Source organism: Chaetodon trifascialis, chromosome 5 (assembly GCF_039877785.1).
Source record: "Chaetodon trifascialis isolate fChaTrf1 chromosome 5, fChaTrf1.hap1, whole genome shotgun sequence".
NCBI classification, from domain to species: Eukaryota; Metazoa; Chordata; class Actinopteri; order Chaetodontiformes; family Chaetodontidae; genus Chaetodon; species Chaetodon trifascialis.
The window spans coordinates 13,545,064-13,566,694 of record NC_092060.1 but is presented as its reverse complement, the minus strand read 5'-3'; the positions used below and the strand labels follow the sequence as shown (position 1 = coordinate 13,566,694).

The 21,631-nt window shown below is 41.7% G+C and overlaps 3 protein-coding genes across 5 annotated transcripts; 2 read left to right on the top strand and 1 right to left on the bottom strand.

Annotated features, from left to right (window-relative positions):
• Positions 1-218: 218 nt before the first annotated feature.
• LOC139331058 (gap junction beta-1 protein-like) lies at positions 219-4,216 on the top strand. Of its 2 annotated transcripts, none has more exons than XM_070962335.1 (2): positions 219-362; positions 1,312-4,216. In XM_070962335.1, exon 2 carries the CDS (start codon positions 1,326-1,328, stop codon positions 2,151-2,153), a length of 828 nt encoding a protein of 275 aa, XP_070818436.1. In that variant the 5' UTR covers positions 219-362; positions 1,312-1,325; the 3' UTR covers positions 2,154-4,216. The 2 variants fall into 2 exon arrangements, with proteins under 2 accessions (XP_070818436.1, XP_070818435.1); XM_070962334.1 differs by lacking the exon at positions 219-362 and adding an exon at positions 490-999.
• Positions 4,217-4,587: 371 nt separating this feature from the next.
• LOC139331056 (gap junction alpha-3 protein-like) lies at positions 4,588-6,977 on the top strand. Of its 2 annotated transcripts, none has more exons than XM_070962332.1 (2): positions 4,588-4,878; positions 5,753-6,977. In XM_070962332.1, the coding sequence occupies exon 2, from the start codon at positions 5,777-5,779 to the stop codon at positions 6,860-6,862; it is 1,086 nt and encodes a 361-aa protein (XP_070818433.1). In that variant the 5' UTR covers positions 4,588-4,878; positions 5,753-5,776; the 3' UTR covers positions 6,863-6,977. The 2 variants fall into 2 exon arrangements, with proteins under 2 accessions (XP_070818433.1, XP_070818434.1); XM_070962333.1 differs by lacking the exon at positions 4,588-4,878 and adding an exon at positions 5,546-5,611.
• Positions 6,978-11,642: 4,665 nt separating this feature from the next.
• Positions 11,643-14,697, bottom strand: vma21 (vacuolar ATPase assembly factor VMA21). Its single transcript, XM_070962336.1, has 3 exons — positions 14,531-14,697; positions 14,118-14,227; positions 11,643-12,687 (listed from the first exon to the last, which is right to left on the bottom strand). The coding sequence occupies exons 1-3, from the start codon at positions 14,590-14,592 to the stop codon at positions 12,548-12,550; spliced, it is 312 nt and encodes a 103-aa protein (XP_070818437.1). The 5' UTR covers positions 14,593-14,697; the 3' UTR covers positions 11,643-12,547.
• Positions 14,698-21,631: the final 6,934 nt, after the last annotated feature.

Here is a 21,631-nt window from a genome sequence, read left to right as displayed (position 1 = left end):
CAGGTCAAAAGCTTCCTTCACTTCCCTGCCCTGCCAAGCACAATAAATAATGTGGCAGGCTGAGGCCTTTTGTGTCCACACAGATTCCTTCTTTTGCCCGGGGTAGGCGGAAATCGAGGCGTTTGATCTGAATTCTAAAGAGTCTTGTTGCAGCCCAATAAAGGCTGCCATTGTATGTAAATAGTTTATATAAGAGCATATGACTGCTACGGTGCAGGGCAGTGGCTAGTGGCGGAGGAATGATTAGCATTTTCCAAACGCATGGTGTTCTCAATCCAGCCCTTTGGCTCGCTAAAAAACACAATATTTTATTTCATTTCTTCCTGCTTTGTACACATTTTTGTGTACCACCACAGCTGAAGGTAAAAAAAAAAAACATGTTCTGTCATTTGATTCTCTCTTCTACTAACATCCAGTGTTGTATGAGGTCAGATTTTATGGGACTGATGGCTGACATGCCCCCTTGTCAGACTCGACAAATGCTGCGTGATGATGTTTAAATAGTCATTACCCTTCATAGCTGTGATATCTGAATAAATCAGCTTTTAAAGAGCGTGAGTGTTAGTTTTAGAAGTTTTATTTGGCCAATCTGCTCAAGTCTGCAGTCTTTGTTATGAACAATAGAGGTCTCTCAGTCGTCTTAAAAAAATCTCATAATGAGATGGATGTCTTGCTGGTTCCTTGGAGAAATGTACTGGCAGTCTGTCAGTCTGTCAGCAACTGGGCTGTAGGTCAGTTTGGGAGTACGCTATTAATACAGGGCGAGCCAATCACGTGGCTCGGTAAATGTTTCGCAATTGGCTTCGTCCTGTTGCGTCTTGTGACGGTGCGCGGTGGTAGGCCATCACCCCAGCTTTTATACGGCCAACGGGCGACTTGGCAATTCTTTTCTGTTGTTCCTTGCTCTGCCAAATCCAGCTTGATGCTCAGGCCACACATCAAGATGGTCATCTTTGGACCCGGCGCTGCTTACGCCGCTTGCACCGCTGGCTGAGCCTGGTAAACCTCTAAAAACTACTGTTACAACAGATAGACTTTTACTAAATTACTGAACTGTGGACGACAGCAATAACTATAAGCTACTTAAACTGAAAATTCATTGCTAATAATGTGAGTTTTGTTCAGTACAAAGGGCTAAATGCTGCATGTTTTAAGAAATTTGGTTATTCTACTGTTTGAGAGGCATTTTGACACCTTAGCTTTGTATTGTTACACATTAAACGTTTAGTTAAAACAGTTGACATCAAGCTAGAAATGTAGCTTAGCATGTTCCCATGTAAGCTTGACTGAACATGTAATTGCTTTTTGCAGACCTGGAGTCGAAAATGAATTGGGGCACCTTTTATGCCGTGATCAGCGGCGTAAACAGACACTCAACTGGCATTGGACGCGTCTGGCTGTCCGTCATCTTCATCTTCCGTATCCTGGTCTTGGTGGTTGCCGCTGAGAGTGTTTGGGGAGATGAGAAGTCCGGCTTCATCTGCAACACCCAGCAGCCCGGCTGCAACAGCGTCTGCTACGACCAGTTCTTCCCCATCTCGCACATCCGCCTGTGGGCGCTCCAGCTCATCCTGGTCTCCACCCCCGCCCTGCTGGTGGCCATGCATGTGGCCCACCGACGCCACATCGACAAGAAGATCATGAAGCGGGCCGGACGCGGCAGCCCCAAGGAGCTGGAACATATCAAGAACCAGAAGTTTCAGATCACCGGAGCTCTGTGGTGGACTTACATGATCAGTATCATCTTCAGAATCATCTTCGAGGTGGCTTTTCTTTACATCTTCTACTTGATCTATCCTGACTTTAAGATGGTGCGTTTGGTGAAGTGTGACTCGTACCCATGCCCGAACACGGTGGACTGTTTCGTGTCCAGACCGACAGAAAAGACCATTTTCACTGTGTTCATGCTGGCAGTGTCTGGGGTGTGTGTGCTGCTTAACCTGGCTGAGGTTTTGTACCTCATAGGCGGGGCCTGCAAACGGTGCTTACGGGGCTCTGAGGAAGAGTCCAAAGTCGCTTGGATAAGTCAAAGATTGTCTTCTTATAGGCAAAATGAAATCAATCAGCTGATAGCAGACCATTCTCTCAAGTCTAAGTTCGCTGTGACCAAAAAGAGCCCAGCTGAGAAAGGTGAAAGGTGTTCTGCTTTCTGAGGCTCTCCTGTTCCCTTTAAACTAACCTACAGTAATCACACATGGAGCACGCTGCTCTGCATTAATGTCACAAAGACTCTACATTTGATCATTGTCAGCATACACATTCAGACCATTTATTTATGCATCATGCAGTCATTCGCTTATCGATTCATCTGTTTTTTTTCTTGACCGGTTTTACTGACCCTATCTGCTGTCAGAACTCATCTAAACTACTTGGAGCCAGTCATGAAGGTTAAAGGGCCATACCATTTGTGTTTTTGCATGTTTTTGCTTATTTTCTATTAATTAGGCGTAGTTGATACTGGCTCTGATTCATTTGTTGGGTTTTAGTTGTGTGAGGAACAACACGCAAAGTTTCTTGAGCTTAAGAAACTATGCCTTCAATCATTTTTGTCAAACTGTTGCTCAGATAATACGGTTCAAATTCTGGGTTTTTTGAAAGGTTTGGCAGGTTGGTGCACCTGTTAGAAACCATCAATAGCTGCTACATAGTCGTACAACACTGATTCCAAAACAGCTGGGCCGCTGTGGAAAACAAATAAGACAAAAAGTGACCATTTGCTCACCATATACTCAATTGAAAACAGTGCAAAGACAATATGTTTAATGTTTTATCTCATCAATCTCATTCATTGGTTCATTGGGTATGAAAGGGACATCCTGGAAAGGCTCAGTTGTTCACGAGCAAGGATGGAGGGAGGTTCACCACTTTGTGAACACATGATTGTATAAGGAAGATTAATTCATGAGCTCAGGAACACTTTGTAAAACCTTTAGTGGTAAACACAGTTTGTTTGCAAATGACTGCATTGTTTTTATTTACATTTTACACAGCATCCCAACTTTAAGAAAGTTACATTAAGTCTTGACAAGCCGATTTTCATACCATACTTAAATTAAAGGAAACAGGTAGCTGTCCGGAGAGCATGGAAACATTACAAACTAAAAAACTGTAAGCCTTGTCATTCACTCAGCGGTAACATAAAGTGTATATGATTTCTGGTAACTTGGCCAAAATGTGCATAAACGGCGGTATGGTCCTTTAAAGAAGTAAAGCTTACCATAGAGGTTAAAATGCTGGATAGAAAGGGAACTTTTTATTTACATCTTGTTCATATGTGCTATATTTAGTGAAAGCTAGGTGATGTTGGAGCGGAGCGTTGTGTGAGTCAAAGCCATTAAATGTCACTAACAGCCCTTTAAGCCAGTAATGGAACGCTTTGATTTTATTAGATAGTTTTACTTTTTAGATGTTGCTAAACTTTGTGCAGACGGCTGTCAGTATTATGTACCTTGGCACACCACTGTGGAAAGAGTTGGTGCTAGAAAACCCAAAGAAAGGTTTAAAATAAGGTCCAGATATGGTCAACTGTCACTGGATATTATTCTTCCACAAGTGACTGACAAATAACATTTGACAGCAGTTTTCCACAGACACATCTTCACTACTGTAAACTTCCATTAAGAGCACGTTATCTCGACAGAGTGGTGAGAATGCTGCACACACACCGAACGCGTTCCCACGACTGCGGCATTTCAGTAAAGACAACAGATGAAAAGGCAAAATTACAATAACTCACTCTAACTCCTCTACTCCTTTGTCTGCCGGGTGACTTTTAGAATACTGCAGTACTGTACATACACACGTCTTTGGATTTGTATATCTTTGAATTCAATTGTGGATCCTGTCTACTGGCTTCATGGTGTTTTTCTGTTTGTTTCAGAAAAATGTTTGAGGTTGACCCACTTTTTAACAGAGACCCTCCACTGTGTGACAGTGTTGCACTTGCTTTCTTAATATTACCCTGTATCGTACATTATTCAGTATCTCTCTGTGGTCCTGAATATGTAACGTCTCATACGCTGGTATCTGTTCATACAGCTGTTCTATTATAAAGTTATTCAGTGTACAAAAATCCTGGTGTCGACATTTATGCCTACATGTACATATATATCACTTTACATCCAGGTAAACAATCCAGTTAATACTGTATATAATATGGGTTGATACTATATGTGTACATTATGTAATATAAAGAAATAAACTGCCTGATAAGTTGACATCATTTGAAGTTATTTAGTGAACGTACAAGTTGCTCGTTCCACTGGGTTTCTTTCCAAAAGGTGTGTTAAATAAGAGGACAGCAGCCTCACTAATTAGATAAACAGTGTTTACTGTCGCTGTCGTTTGTAACTTGAGGATGCAAATGGCTACTCATCTCCAAATCATGCCCCCCATGATAGGAGAGACCCTCGTGCTATGTTTAGATCCCAGAGGCACTTGTGGCCAGACAGACTTAGCAGACGACATCATTGGCCAGCTGCCGTGTCACTCACCGTAACAAGAGAGTGAGGGCCTTTAATAGTTTACATTATAGAGTGTACCCTGTGCCAAATTTAACCACGGGGGGAGGGGGGTTTGAGGGAGGACACGGTTGAGAGTGTGTCCAGCAGGTTACGTGTGGTGGTCAGTGGAAGACCCTGGGGCCTGGATCCTGATTCCTGCCTGAGCTGTGTTTGAGAGCAGCAGACGGAGCCCGTGGGTTCGTCGGTGTGGAACGGAGGTTGTGGCGAGCAGAAGTCCAGTTTTCCTGTCCATTCAAGGGCATTGCTGGGGGCCTGGAGATCAGCTTTCCACTGAGGCCTGTCAGCAAGGCAGGCGGCCTCATGGACCCTCGAAGACGTGCGGGGCTTCACCGCAGGAGATGGATAAGATGACAAGGTGGGTTTATCCAGCAGATGCGACATCTCTGATTTTTTATGTACTTAAACATTTGTGGATTGGCGTACTCTCAGGACATACAGTTCTAACTTGATTTGGGTGCACACTGCGGCTAAAGGCTGCTGCTTGTTTAAAGACTTAACTGTGGGAAAACTGCAAGGAGGTGCAGGTGTCCAGGCTTGAGAAAACACTTAGTTTTTGACAAAAATACTCTTCGCATTATTATCTTTTGTCAAATGGGATTACATGGTCTGACTTCAATATGGAAAGCCTCATTTGCTTCAGATTGCAGCCCAGCCTGCAGCTGTTAAAACACCAGATCAACGTGGCTCTCTTAACATCATTTCAGCAGTTATCAGAATTCATTCTCCCTGTTACTGTACACCACATCTGTTCCATATAGAACATATTTCTAATAGTGTGTTACAGGAGCTGACAGCACTGACATTACACAACTATTCTAATTCGCACTTCCTGGCATTTGATTTCACCTTGTGGGGATCATGTTGCCGTGACTCGCGCCATGAAGGCCAGCAGCCGCACAGTCATGACTGGAACCTGCCTTCCCTCCTGTCCACACTTGCCAAATATATACCCTCCTAAAGTAAATATAATCCGGTCTGCGTCCACGTGGAAAAGGCCACTACCTGCTCGGCAGCACGGCCCCTGTTGTACACTCAGTTGGCAGCTTTGCTCCCTAGACACTCATTTGGCCTGAGCTCTGCTGAACTTGGTAAGATTTCAGAGAGTTTACCATCTTCAGGATCTCTGAAGCTTACTTTAATCTCTAGATTTGTTTTATTTGAATTGTATTTTCTCTGTAGGCAAGTCTGATCAAATTGAGAAAGGGTTTTAACTGTTTTTGCACCTCCAGTCCCAGATCTGAGCTCACACAGCCATGGGGGACTGGAACCTGCTGGGAAAGCTTCTGGAAAAAGCCCAGGAGCACTCCACTGTGGTGGGAAAGGTGTGGCTCACCGTCCTGTTCATCTTCCGCATCCTGATCCTGAGCGCCGCCACAGAAAAGGTGTGGGGCGACGAGCAGTCGGGCTTCACCTGCGACACCAAGCAGCCCGGTTGCGAGAATGTCTGCTATGACATCACTTTCCCCATCTCCCACGTCCGCTTTTGGGTGCTGCAGATCATCTTTGTGTCCACGCCTACGTTGATCTACCTGGGACACATCCTCCACCTGGTGCGGATGGAGGAAAAGCAGAAAGACAAGACGAGGGACACAGCACATCATTCAGACAAGCAGGCCCTCATTGCGGATGCTAAGCACAAAAAGGCTCTTTTGAGGGACGATAAGGGCCGTGTGCGCCTGCAGGGGGAGCTCTTGCGCACGTATGTCTTCAACGTGGTCTTTAAAACCCTGTTTGAGGTGGGCTTCATTGTGGCTCAGTACCTTTTGTACGGCTTTGAGCTGAAGCCCATGTACACCTGTGACAGATCGCCCTGCCCCAACGTGGTAAACTGCTATATATCCCGCCCCACGGAGAAAACCATCTTCATCATCTTCATGCTGGGAGTGGCCAGCGTGTCTCTGTTCCTAAACCTCGTAGAGATCTACCACCTTGGCTTCACCAAGTGCCGCCAGGGCCTCACCTTCAGGAGAGGTGAGCAGTCATTGCAGGGTATCCACAAGGAGCCCAGCGAGACCTCAGTGCCCTTCGCCCCCAGTTATGACGACTACTTCCACGGGCACCACCAAGTCCAGCCGGCCTACCCGCCCGTACCCAGCTACAACCTCTCCCCCCTGTCTGACGGCACAGACTCGTCCTTCCACCCCTATCACAGCAAGGCGGCCTACAAACAGAATAAGGACAACTTGGCGGTGGAGAGGAGCAGCAGCATGCCAGAGGAATGTGACCTGAAAGGAAAGAAGGGAGCAGGATCGGCTCCCGGGTCACCTACGCAGGCCAGGCCCGGCCGCAGCGGCAAACACAGCAGCAACAAGACTAGAATAGACGATCTGAAGATATGAGGAGGTTTATGTTGCTCTGAGGGGTCTTAAATTGCAGTGAGGGGATCGTATGTTGTTTGGAAGCTTTCAAACATGCTGAACTGACCCCCCTCTTGGGTTAGATGGGTTTGACTCATTCCAGCTAAGAACATGTGACTGTTACATGCACAGGGCACACAGAGACGATGTACAGTAATGTGTAATAATCACATTGCTAATGAACGTAGGCCTCTCCAATTTTTCCGTAGCTGTATTTCTTTTAAAAAACCGAAGTGGATTTCACATTAGACTGTAGCTTTAGTGGTATATGGAACACCATATTTTCAGCCATTGTTGATGAGTATTGGTTTGTTTTTTAATTGATGTGTGTATGGTATGAACCTTTCCACTGTTCACTATTGTCACTGAGAATCTAACATCAGCAAAGTACTGTCTGCTGCATTCAGAGTATCATTTTTTTCAGCATGTCATGAATGGGAATAGACTCAAAAAATGCAGCTCAGTATATAAAGTTGCTCAGAAACTTGTTCCACTCTGGCCTGACCTCGTTTGAGGGAATCAGATAGGGCGAATAGTTAAATTTAAACTTCCTTTAACTGTTTTGAGGTCACCATCCAGCATAGTTCACTTGCTTAGACTTGAAGTGAAAAGTTGTGCAATACCTGACAACACATTGGACTCTGGGAATACTGTACGTGATTCCAGGACGCGCCTCAAAAGAAATTGCACTGGTCTCAGGAGTTCCCACATTTCTACTCTCTCTTTTTATCGTGACAGCCAGCAAGTACATAATCATAAGCACATTGTTTTGTTTCTATCTGTTTATATCTGTGTTTGTGTTGTTTGTTTTCTGTAAAGCACTTGGTGACAACCATATTTGTAAAACTTGCTTGAAATAAATGTGTCTTAAATTTGCAAAGTTAGGCAGTGCATCTATAATCTCAAGCCTTTATCAGGAAAAAAAAAAAAGGGGGGGGGGACCATTTCAGCGGAACACATGCTGCAGCTGTTCCTGAAACAAATAAATCCAGATCGACCGAGGAGGAGGAATGATATTATTGCTGATTCTCAGTTTCTATGCACAGTAGCTTGAACATACAGTGTAGCCCTGCCACCAACAGAAACACTTCTGATTCTCTGAAATCAGAATTTGGTGTAGCTTGAGTCATTCGGATCTACACGCAAACATTTCAACCTGTTAAAATGGGACGTGCTGGAGCGGGAGCAAACATGTCATGTGTAAAGACTTTGCTGTCTGCATATCCAACTCTCGCACATCTTACACTCATCTGTGCCAGGAAAGCACAGCACACAGACAGCCCTGGTATGGAGACCTTGACATTAAAGACATAGCACGTTCATGGTGAGAAGGCTGTCTTCATATCTTCAGACTGGAACGTTCAGGATTTCCTGTCAGTGCCTCGTGTGTCAAGGGACGAACAACGAGACGTTTTAACTTCAATGTGTTAAAAACAAAAGAGCTCGATCTCTGAAACTGTAGTTTGCTGATGTGTTTAGACATGATTGAGTGCAGTCTGGGCGTACTATCCTTTCCTTCAGTGTGGTGCCAGAACCAATATGTTTCAGATCTCCCACACGAAACAGTCAGGAGTGTTATTGGTAATGTTCAGCTCCATAAATCACTAAGTGAACCAGAATAGTGTCTGATTCTGAATCATGTCGCATCTACTTTTACAAATGAATATAAAACACAGAGGTTAGTGAAAGATATTTTCAGACATGCATCATCTTACAACACAATAAAGTGATCAACTCTGAGAAAAGGCTTATACGTGTTTTTGAAATGTTGACAGATGTATAGATATGAGTTATGACTGTTAGTGGAAATCCAGCACTTTGAAATGAAATCCTTTTAGTGCGAGGCCAACATGTCAAATTGTACTTGCATCAGAGTGTTGGAGCATTATAGAAGAGCCAGTGTAGCACATTTTTGGAAATATAGAGCATGCGTCAAGCACACCAGAGAGAGCATTGTCATCTGAAGCTTTAGTTTGACTGTATCACGCTATGAAACTGTGTTTTGTTAACATCAGATGACACGGAATGTTTTGTGTTGTATAAAACCGCCGTGACTTTGATCAGGATGGCTTTTGCATTACCATGCAAGTGAAATTAATAGCAGCATGATGATCTATGACACTCCCGACTATACAACATTAAATATTATGTTTCACTTTTTAAAAAACAGCAAGGCTCTTGCCAGAGTTAGCAATATTTTCTTTGGATCGTCCTCTCGACGAAGAGAAAAATTGCAACACTCTGCCCACAATATACAGAAAAGTAAAACAACTGTAATGATAAGATTTGTTTTGCCATTAATAGATAACAGTGTACCCTATTCTTTTGGCATTGTTTTTTTGGTTTTATGTTGGACAGTGACAGGCAGCAAAGGGTCCAGGCAGGAGGTGAATTTGTGATAAGGATTCAGCCTTGATAGTTGGTGCACGCTCCAGGTGAGTTAACAGGAAATAAAAATGTTCACATGGCCTCCAAATCAAATCGCACAATGGAAGTGGAATCAGTGAAACAAAATGATATATCTTTTTCTATTGGCCTTCTATTTATTTTTGAGTTTTCACTGTCCCCTTATATCACGTTCACATTTTGGGACACATTTTGCTGCAGTCAATGTGGCAGTTTTCTGCAGGATAGTGACAAATGAAATGCTCTCTGCAGAAATAATGTTCAATCACTAAAACAATCCTGCACTCTCCCCCAAAACCAGACTACCCTCCTGTTATTGAACCCCCACTGAATAATTTTTGTATAGTCCCTAAAACCTGGGAAGGTGAAATTGCAATATTTTATTTCCACTGAGTCATTGTAGCTTACCTGACTCATCAGAAATGAGCTGCTGTTGTGTGAATCCTCAAACACGAAGGAGAGCGATGAGCAAATGTAAACGTGCTCTGAAGGAACAGCTTTCCAGCTCCCTTTCAGTTCAATGAAAAACACTAAAGGCATAATCCTACAATAAACACCCATGAATAATAATATATATATAAAATCTGCATTATAATTGAATACTGTATTTTTATGCCTTTATTTGCTGTGAGACATATTTTACGTGTTTGGGATAAATACGTAAAAGATAAAATCAAATAACAACACCCCAGTGTTGCCGTTTCCTCTGCGCTGAAGCCTGTAATTATCTTCTCAAAAGAGCCTCGGCAGTTTCATGGGAAATAACAACACAAACACAACACAGTGCTGCCTTGGTTATGTTTAACAGTGGATATAATTTTATGTGTCCAGATGAGTTATTCCATCATTTTGTTCTGTTTGCTCCCTGTGGTGCCTTCATATTATTGCCCAGCAGCTGTAGCACAGCACTCTACTGCCCTCTCCCTTCACTTCTACCTCAACGCTGATGAGCTGCTCTTCTGAGGGTTGCGTCTGCTCGGCGTGCCATCTGCTGGTCAAAGGAGATCCACCTCACGGAGATGTTTTGTAATGCCATTTCTGTTTTAATTTACATCTCGCTGGTAAATAACAAGTGAGGCTTTATTCTGATGTAGTCCTATATATCTGTTAAATCAGGACAAATGTACAAAGAGTCTGTATGTGGATTGTATTTTAGGAGATGCACAGAATAAAATCGAGGAGTTTTGTCGTGTTTAATTAATCCCTGATTCAGTGAAGTATGCTCTCTGGCCTGTTTTTCATCGCAGTGACACTATGCGCCCAACCTGCTAATGTGTGATAAATGACAAAGAGCCTGAAGCAAAGTCTGCCCTTGCACCAACTTTGCGGTGCCGCAAGGGTAAGCTTACGAAATATCAGCCAAAAGGAAAACAAGGCTTCTGCTGTTTGCTGACTGAATCAGTCTGATTGCTTGCAGGCCTGTCACCTCATCACCAACACCAGCCTTGTTAAACTCAACAAAGAGTGCACAGCTCCAACGCCAAACTGCGCAGAATCACACACACAGAGGAAAATCAGCTGCTGACATGCTTTCTGAGGCAGAAAACATCATTATGGCTTGGCGTCTGTCAGTTCTCGTGCTGGCTACCATGCTGTGTGGTCTGTGGGTACAGGCTGACCGTCTGCTGCCACCATGTGACAGCTGAAACACTGTGCAGACCTCAGTGAAGTATCCTGTTGTCTTGGGAGAAAGCTTGTCTTATGGCCACAAGACTGATCATTTTCATGAATATCTCTTATCAGGCTCAGCCAAAATCAAAGTAATCAATTTAGATAGTGATAAAATATCTCAATGGTTTTGGGTGCACCCTGCATTGAAAGAGGCTTCTGACTGTCATAGCTAAAATTTGCCTCGAGGATTAACAATATCACAAATCTGTGGCATGCAGAGCCACACAAAGACTGAACTCACTCACAGTTTATCAATGGAAGTTTTGACTTAGCATAAATAAAACTAAGCTGACCTTCCGCATAAACAAAGTCTCTCCATAAATGAATGCACACGCTCGCATGCGTCTCCGTGCATTTGCTGTGGCTCACACAGCAGATGGTAGAAGTCATGGCATCTTGCATGATACAGCTTGTTTATCACGTGCCCAGGTTTTTTTTCTCAGATTAAAACTCCTCTTTCATTAAGCCACTTATACGATTTACACACAAACTACTGACTGCTACTTATTACAAGTATTACAAGACCAAACCAAAGATCACAACATCTGTCTGAGTTTGTCTTTGCTGTCTTCCTTGTGGGAACATTAACAGTATCAAATTGTGCAAAGGTTTTTCCACGCACCATCTGACATGCCCACAATCTTACGCAAAATACCACAAAGCCTTTGAAAACATGCGACGCAGCTTAAGAAAATGACAATTTTTCAAGTTTATTTGAGCAAGTCAACATTCTCATCTGCATCACACTGACTCCACATACGTCTACATCCTCAGATCACCAAACGTCTTCAATACAAAGCATTCGTTTAACTACAATGTGATCTTACATTAATTTCCTGATCCAAAGCTCCAAAATATCACTGAAGTACAGTTCACCGACACTATAAAACAGAAAGACAAACACGTTTACAAGGACGATTATTTTAGGGACATCATTAAGACTTTCATCCAAAATACAGCATGAAAGTGAAGCACATCAGGGGTTGACACGGAAGTTAAGAGGCCTATTTGAATGAATGCAGAGGAGTGAAATCTGAGGACTGCATGATCAGAACAAAAATGGATGAATCAAATCCTTCATACACACACATTACAAGTACATACGGCGGACGTGTGTATGTGTGTGTGTGCGTGCGTGCGTGCGTGCGTGCGTGCGTGCGTGCGTGTGTGTGTGTGTGTGTGTGCATTCAGCATCCAAAACTCGAGATGTTTTCCTACATGACAAACTCTTTACTGTGAAGGGACTTAGAGCATTTTGCCAAATGGCAGCTTATAATAAAGCCTCTTAAAAATAGGGGCCGTCCTCTGTCAACAAAAGTAACAATTTCAGAGAACAAAAAGTCAAAAAGTGGGCCTGCTGAGGCTGGTGAAAAAAAACACACCCAACAGCCTCCACTCCCCCATGCCAGAGAATAATAGATCAGTTTCCTGCTTCAACCTCGGGTTAAAGCCTAAGCGCAAACCAGATCCCCTAACGGTCTGGTTGGTAGATGGTGCTGTTTTTAGTGCCGGAGCCCATGGTTGGGGGGGCTGTAAATCCATGCCTGTCTGACCACCTCCTGCGGTCTTACGAGCTGATAAGGACACGCATTAATCATCTTTGCCCTTCCCTTTAGGCGTGCCTTCGTTCCAGGCTACGTAAACAAACAAAGCCAAAACCACATGCACGGCGAGCACTGCAACAATGGCTGCATAGAAGTAGCTGTCAGAGCTCGACATCTTCATGGAACCTGGGGAAAGGAGGAAGAAGAACAAGAGAAGAGTTCATGGTGATGACAAGCAGCTGCATTAGTGCCAAAAGTTCAGGGATGTCTTGATCATTTGTAATGTGAAACTTAATGAAGACGCCTACAATGTTCATTTACTTCAATTTCAGATTTGTTTCATGAATGCCCATTACAAAAATACCAGCATGGATGATGGATCTTGAAATGATAAAAACTTGTTTAACATCAGAGTTTTAAATATCATTCATAATGTGCTTCCTAAAGCCTGGTTCAAACTACAAGATTTTCGTCTTAAACAATTGTCACGGTTTCAGATTTAACAATCACACTGCCAGAAACTGGTCAGACTACACGTATGATCACTGTGATCGATGACAGCACGTCTTATTTCACCATCATGCGCGACATCAGATGTAATCGGGGAGGTGGGTGAAGCAACTGTCAATCAAACTGACAGAAGCATTGTGTGTGATGCTGGTGGTCTTGTGTACCAAAAAAGAAAAAGAAAGAAAAGACGGCCGTGGCTGCGCTGTAACATTGAAAGCAAACAGTGTAAACGTCAACTGTGTTCGCCGCATCAAACAGGCTACTTTAACGTTTGATCTGGACTTAGTAATAATGAGTATATTCCTGCAGTTAGGACCGGGATAATGTTGTGACAGCACAGCAGGTAGTTGTCAGGCTACTGAAGCACTTCTGCTATTTCTCTCCAACATTTGTTTTTTTTTTTAAACTCATTTTTGACTCATCCTCCTTCACGGAAGATTTCCACAGCTCAACAAATGCTTCCTCTCTTTCGCTGTCCCACCTAACAGCAGCAACCTCAGCATCCCTCCTCCTGCTCACTGTCATTACCTAACTACACTCTGGAGAGAGCACCTGATTGGTCAACACTCAGGAACATGTCATGGGAGATGTCACGCAAGACGAGTCAAGACAAAAAAAAAAATTCTGAAATGCTAGACTTTGCGTTGGGGTGTCGTGTGGTGTCGGCCGTGACAAAATCGAGGTAAAATCACACAGACCTAGACCTAACCCTTATCAATATCATTTGTTGTATTAGGGCCAAATTCTAAACCAATGAGCAGACAGCTGAAAGTCAGACATGGATTTGCAGAATTTTCAGTACCTTTATCACTACACATATCAATATCGCAATACATGATTATTAATACTATGAGAGATGTTTTTCCCTGCATGACCTAAATAATTTTTAAACATATTAAAAATAAGATACCATTCTGTGTATAAATGCCTTGAGACAGTTTGCATCTCTACATACAGCCGACCAAGAGACGACTTTACAGTTGACCTTGCCTATATTTTTGGCAGTGTGTGTTTTAGATTTTGCTGATGTTTATTGATATATTTGCACTTTTTCTTTCTTTGTACCACTGTCCTGCCAACACACAAGGAAGTATTGCAAAATTTACCCTCAAATATGTACGCTTTTGATGCGAAGTAGAGTCCAATGGGCAGCGTGACCATCAGGATAGTGAAGAACAGCAGTGTCTTGAGGGCTGAAACCAGGGAGCTTTCATTGCTGCAGAGGACAAAAGTTCATGAGTCGGCAGAGAGGAAACAGCGACCTTACTGTTAAGCAGCAACATGCTGACTCCTGATGTGGGGATGTCCCTTGGCAATGATTAATGTAATGCTCGAGGATTACGCCACATTCAATAAAAGTCTTTTGTACACTTTGGCTCATGCTCAGCATCAAACAGCACGGGGGGACGGGGTATTTGGAGCCAGCCACCACTGCACAGGCAGAGGAGCTAGCAGACTAAGCATGAGGCTAGCTAGCTAGCTAAGGTTAGCTGTTCATTTAAAATAAGTGATTATTCACCCTCTAAAATACGGCGGCGGTCCGGCGCTGGCGTCTAAAGATGCTCTGACATTTCCGTCCATTGCTGGTTTGACAGGAGGCGAGATTAAAATAGCAAAAGGAAAATATAATAGGATAATGTAAGCGTTTTCCCCTGTCTGCGATATGTTGTCGCGGCTGAAAATCCCTTCTTCCGCATGGGATCACGGGACCGTCACATGACGAGATTTGACACCGATTAGTCCCGCGAGGCTAGACTTCATAACAATAGTCAAAGACAGCTTCATGTCCAGCGGTAATAAATGCAAGAAAAATGCTTAAATATGAGCTCTGCGTTGATTTCAGTAAAATACTGGACAAATTATAAACATTCAAACAATGTGGATGTTCTTAGAGTTTCCTGTAATATGCAGTTTATAATTTTTTCTGTCTGTTTTACCCAATTTCTCCTCCCTGGTGATATAACCAGTGGTAGAGAAGGGTTAGGTTAGAAACTTTACTGTCAATGTGGCAAACAATCTCTGGCTTCATGACAATCAACTTGGGTTACAAATAAGAAAATAGTAATAAATAAATAAAAATGTAAATTAGGAGAGCCTGGAATTCAGTCATAGGAATTCAAAGACAGTTTCAATCGGGTTAGTACAAAAAGTCCAAATTGCTAAACACAGCAAACATAACACAGTCTTATCACTATTGTTTGTTGTCTAGTATTGTTGTGGTCTATATACTCTTGGATTATTAATAATAACCCACAAATGTGTCACAAGCATTTTAATATCGTAGCAGGTTGAGGTGGGGTAATTCGTACTGCCGTACAGACTGTTGAATAATTTTATTTATGATAATGCATCATAGGCTTGGGATCTGCTTGATCTAGAAAAACTAAAAGAAACTGAGTAAAAAGCTCAATATTTGCCTCTAAAGTGTGGTGGAATAGAAGTATAAAATGACTGAGAGTGGAATTAATCAAGTAAAGTAAATAAAAGTCTGACTGTATTAAAGGTTTTTATCCAATATATCTTCATTTGGGTGAATATTTGCAAAAGCCCACATTTATGATATTTTCCCAATCATGTCAGGTTTCCAAATACAGAAATGGCATTCTAGTCATCTGATGGGAACCTTAAATGTCACCTTTGCTTTAAATAATAATAATAAAATGTGGCAATTAAAATATGTCATTTGAGTGAAGTCTGTGCACGCCCACACAGTTCTAATTTGGCACATAAGTGAAATGAAGAGCGTGCAGCATCTTAAAATTACTGTTGTGCTTATTTTCCATAGATGTACAGTATGTAGACTGTATTCCAACAAAACGTTATGAAACCTTTGCGGTTATTTTCCATCACATTAGACTTCCATTCATTTAACAGACTCCTCTGTACAATTAAAGTGTCTGGCTCAGGACTCAAGTGTCTTCTTTGGCCTTGAGAGATGAGAAAAATGCACTTTGAATGAATCTTCTTGTTTGAACTATTTATTCAGAATATCTCTTTTCAGGAGCACTTCAGGGGCTTTAGACTCTTCATTGCTTCTGGCTTGTCACTGCATTTTTTTTTTTCCTATAAATGATCTATTGTAAGGGGTAAAAATAGCCACAAACACCAGCCTGTGTTCAGGAAATTAGATTTTCCGTTCAGTTTTGATTCATGGTGGGTGGTATACACTCTCGAACCTGCAGAAGCCCTCTAATATACCAGCAAATGGTCAAATCAGCATCACATGATAATTAAGTTGAACTCTGATAGGCTTCTTCAGAAAAGGATAAACAGTACATGGCTTTTACAGATGGAATCAGGAGCTGTATAACGTATGGGTACATTCAACCATTGTTTTTCATAAAGCAGTTAAAACATATCTTTCTGCACATTAAAAAAAAATGTTTCACAACTGATTCATACCTCGACACTCCTGTCCATTTTTTCCATTCCCATAACAAAGTCTCTAAAAATAGAGCAAGATTTAAACGTGCAAGTTCATTCAAGCATCATTTATTTCAGTTTTATGTGAATTGCATCATTGGTGCAAAAACATAAAATAACCTCAGTATCCCCAGTGGCTGGACTTGCACAAATCACACGTACACTATGCGCTTGAGCACCCTACATTCCTAAATAATGTAAGACTGTGGACTATTTCTCATTTAATTCTAGATGTAACAGAGAGCCATTTAGTCCATTTCGTGCTGACTATATACATTTACTGTCATGCCCTGACTGTGTTTCTGGTTGAAGTCTCCCTGGCTGAGTGTCAAGGAGTGGCGCTTTCTGCTCCAGTTGGCTTTGTTCTCACCGGTTCCACGCTCAGCAGGTTCCCCCGAAACACATTTCATGTGAAAGACTCTCAGAAGGGACCAGTCAGAACCACTAAGAACAATGTACTGATGTGTGTTCAAAATAATCATTTTTGCCCCCTGTGGCAATTTCACTCCTGAATAGGTACCCCAACAAAAAAGCCCCAGACCTCACCAGCTCTGTGGAGGCAGAGGATTGTCATACTGAGTCATATTAACGTCAAATCCGTTGCTGGATGAACCTCTGAGATCATTGTAAAAATTATTTTCTGCCTTTATTGTTTTGCTGGATGTTGCCCTTTGGAGACAGACAGGAAGCACGGAGGAGAGTTTTCAGCGTAGCGTCCCTGGAGCCCTCCGTCACTTATGCAATGTTGACTTGAAACATTTCAATACATGTCTTTTGTTCATTAGAACTATATGCAGACAGCATGAGTACAGATACCTCTGTCAATATCAACATCACTTTCTTCAGAGGTGCAGTTTATATACAGTATTAGGCCTCCTGCTAAAAACCACAAAAACAGTATGATCAGATTTAGCAATCTGTTTATCTTTTGTGAACACATGTCATTTGATTTGTATTTTACAGTGTTTTATGAATAATAAAATGTGCCTCACTTAACTGTATTTAAAAGAAAATATTGATTTAACCCCCTTTTTATATATGAGCAAATGTACATTGTACTGTATGTTCAAAATCTAACCTGCAAGTAATTACAACCCTTTTTTCTAACTGTACAGAAAAATATCCCAGGCTAATCATTGGAGCAACAATTATAATATAAACAATGACCTCTTTTCATAAACAGGTCATCAGCAATTATTCCAGGTCAAAATGGCATCCTCCCAGTACACTGGAATATACGCTACACTTTATTTTCTCTGGAAACAGATGCAAAACTAAAAATTAATTAGAGGCTTTATTGCAGTGAGCTTTGGGAATAGAACATAAACCACAGAGGACAAGGCTGGTGCAGTTCCTGGCCGCACATGTTCACCCCGTCATGGTGGGATTATGAATTTTAACAAAACAACCGTCTCTAAAATTGAAGCTTGACAGATGTCATGTTCTCAGCGGAATAACAGTGTGTAGATCTGGTCAAGAGGTCGTCTATTGCAAGTTCAATAATAGACCCTCCTTCCTCATGGATCGTGATCGTTGACCTTCTGCAAGTAGTTCCCATAGCTTTCTGTCTGGACTCCCCCAGCTATGCCTTTTGCATTCCTTGTGTCACCAATGCTCCGTGTCAAACACGAGGCACCCCACACTCCACACCTGTTGTTTTGACCAAGCGGCACAGTGTCCTTGAGAGGGAACTATTACTGTCAATTAAGTTTCCATTTGAAATCAGAGTAAGTGTAAAAAAAAAAAAAAAACACACATTAAAAATAGCTCCATTCTATTCATAGCTTTGCCATTTGCTGCTAAGGCTGAGAGGATTCTGATTAGCTCTCATGTCAGCAAGTCCCATGTAATGCCACTATTTTCCTCTTGTACCATTTAGTAGTGCAAGGAACCAAGTACATTTATTCAAGTACAGTGCTTATGTACAATGTTAAAGTACTTGTACTTGATTTGAGTATGTTTATGCTACTTTATACCCCAACTCAACTACGTTTCAAATGTGCTGTTCTTTTGTTTTTCTGCTGCATTTGTGTAACAACTAAAATCTTCACTTGCTTTTCAGATTGAGATTTTACATTAAAAAAAGACATCATTCACTTTCTTAGTGAGAGTTACATGAGAAGATAACATTTCCTTGTCTGCACACTAAATATGGCTAACTGAGCTTAGCATGAAGACTACAGACAGGCAGTAACAGCCAACTTGGCTCTCTCCAAAGGTAACAAAATCCAACGATCATCACCTCTAAAGCTCAACAATTAACATGGTGAATCTTGTTTATGAGGAGTTATGTGCTGGGCCTGCACACACTCTAGGAGGTAACTGGTCCCAGCAAAGAAATTGTCCAACATAACCTTATGCAAAATGTCAATTTGTCATTTTTACTCTTCAGTTTTTGTAAAGATTAAACAAACCAGAAACAATGTGCTAATACACAAGCTTTGTAAGTGTTGGTTGGTGGACTTTGTTTTGGACAGAGCTAGGCTTGCTGTTAGTCGTGTAACTCTCTGCAAGAAAGTCAACAAGATGAGACTTAATAAAATAAGATTAAGCCAGTGGTTTGCAGGCTTTTTGGCTTTTTTCAAAATTAAAGGAAAGATTAGAGAAAAGCCCAAAAAATTATTACAAAAGTGTGGAGCTGAACTTTGTTATTTCTTCTTTCCCATCCTGTTAATCTTCTTACAAACCCCCATTTTAATCTTGTAACCCTTTAGAGGTTGGGAACAAGAAGGAATCAGCAGGCTACACAGTTGATCTGTATATTAAGTAGGAAAAACTAGCTCCACCATCTACAACAGTAAAGTTGTACTTACTGTACACATTGTTGCATCAGTATACAAAAACTGGTAAATTAATATATAATGAAAATAGTATTCAAGGGAGGATCCAGTACTTTTGTTGTTGGTACTTCATACTTCAACTTTTCGGTACTTTAAGTACATATACTGTACTTACTGGCAACATATACCGTATGTTACCCATCCGTGGGATCAATATGTCCCCATACACACTTATAAAAAGGCACATACACCACATGTCATACCCATCTCATACATGAGAAAATATTGTCAAGTAAAACTAATGACATTTTCACACATTCATCTGTAATCCCCTCTGCTGTATAGGATTCAGGCTAAAAATAAATACAAGAAATTTGATGTAAGTAGTCATCATTATCCCCATTTCCTGCTCTCACTGGCTTCCTTGGACCCACAACACCTAAAACCTCCTGGTAGCACTGTGACCCACAGCCCACTGGGACATGTAGGAACACATCATATGCATGAGAACACAGGCAGTGCTGCACCCAATGCACAAATCCATTAGGAGACATGCTATTGGGGCAGCAGGCCCACCATGAGACCCCACCGCTGTAAAATGCAATGATGTGCAAGAGCTGTAGAAATTCCTGTGTGCAAACAGGGGAGTCAGGTCTAGCTTCTTCCACAGGGAGAAAAACCATCATGTCATGCTTGCATTGAGCCATGTAATGCATCATTCCTCATCCATTTTGTGTTAACCGCATTAGTGGCAATGTTCTGCTGTTGTGGAAATAATCCTTATTGCCCGCAAATGAGAATTTGTTTCTTTGAGGCCTCTCCTGCTCACATGCCACTGAGAGGGAAAAGAAAATAAGCAAGTACATGGTTGTAGAGAGAGCAGAGTATCATGTCTGCAGACAAATTCAAATTTGCGCCTTGCTCTCTCTGTGCTTGAGCCAGTTTGCACAATAAATTGTCAGTGTCATGAAGTGGATGTTGCAAAGATGCAATGAGCACTGCCAATCTCTTCGATATTTACAAAAAAATATGACAAGGATACCTGCCTTTTATCTGTATGACAATAGATCTAACTTATGATATTAAATTCTGACATCTCTATACAACAGTATATTGGGATTTACAGTGTAACTTGACTGTAGAAAGCTTACATGAGACAGAAAGCAGCAGCCAAAAGAAAATGGAGCAGAGAAACCAGTGAGAGAGTAAATGCTTTTCAGAAAGAGGGTGTAAGTCACAGAAAGACAGAGCCACATGGGCTACATACTGTATGTGAAACTGGCAAAGCAGAGTCATGAGTTATGATGGATCTTATGGTGCAGGGAGACATGGATAGATCAGGCTGTCCTTGAACATTCTGATAGAAAAATATCTCCACAAGCTATCGCCCTTCATGTTGAATCACAGGCAAAATGACAGACACAGTGGGTGGAAAGACCAGTCATTTCAGCTATTCATCCTGGACTGTGGGTATTCTTGTAGTCTTGATTTATCTATTGAGAAATATGAGTTACAGTCTTTTCTCTCCATATGTTTACAAATGCCAACTATTATTTCACAGAGATACTATGTATCTGAGAAACATAGTGTCATGAGTTAGCTGACATCGGTAGGAGCCAGCATTATAGCTATTGCAGTTCAAACACTGATGTGTTTATGTATGAGTGGATATTTTCGGTTGCATGAAAATTCCCTAACAGATCTACACAGGAAAAGTTTGACATTTATTTTCTTGCTGAAAGATGGTTAAATCTGATATGAGTCATGCATATGCTAGCAGCTAACATAGCTGATGTTAGCACCAGAAGCAAACAGCTAGCCTGGCTCCTTCCAGCATCTCTAATGTTCATTAATTAAAGCCAGTTACAATGACAGATGTGTTAAAATGGTTTCGTGAAGGGTTACCATATGTTCAAAACTATTTCTGAGACTTTTTTTTTTTAGTTTTACTGTACCACAACATGTCATTTTACAGATTAAACAACCAAAATATGATGCACAGATTTTTTTGTTAGCCTTCAGACACAGTCAGGCTAGTTGTTTCCCTGCTTCCTGTCTTTATGCTAAGCTAAACTGAGCTAAGCTAACCATCTCATGGCTGTAGCTTCAAACAAACAAAGGAGTGGTATTGATCTTCACATGTAACTTAGCAAGAAAACATATCTCCCAAAATGTTAAACTATTCCTAAAATGCTTCAGGAGCGAGCAGAATAACTGTAAACAGTCAAAAGAGCGGGAAAAGGAGAGTAAGAATAGCGGGAAAAGGAGAGAATAAAGAGTGGAAGGTGAGAGGAGGAGAAGGAAACATGACATTACTCTGTGACTCTTTGGTGTGGTGGAGCTGATACTGTCATCTTCCCTCGAGCCCCTTTAGCCACTCATCTGTAGCTGACCTTGCACCAGCATGTAGGCTGCTT

What these genes read in the sequence shown, in the direction of transcription:
- vma21 (XM_070962336.1), bottom strand. Translation starts at nt 14,592, where the DNA reads ATGGACGGAAATGTCAGAGCATCTTTAGACGCCAGCGCCGGACCGCCG. An exon ending in CCGCCGCCGTATTTTAGAGG is followed by an intron (nt 14,228 to 14,530) that starts GTGAATAATCAC and finishes TGTCCTCTGCAG; the next exon opens with CAATGAAAGCTCCCTGGTTT. An exon ending in AAAAGCGTACATATTTGAGG is followed by an intron (nt 12,688 to 14,117) that starts GTAAATTTTGCA and finishes TCCTTTCCCCAG; the next exon opens with GTTCCATGAAGATGTCGAGC.
- LOC139331056 (XM_070962332.1), top strand. Translation starts at nt 5,777, where the DNA reads ATGGGGGACTGGAACCTGCTGGGAAAGCTTCTGGAAAAAGCCCAGGAG.
- LOC139331058 (XM_070962335.1), top strand. Translation starts at nt 1,326, where the DNA reads ATGAATTGGGGCACCTTTTATGCCGTGATCAGCGGCGTAAACAGACAC.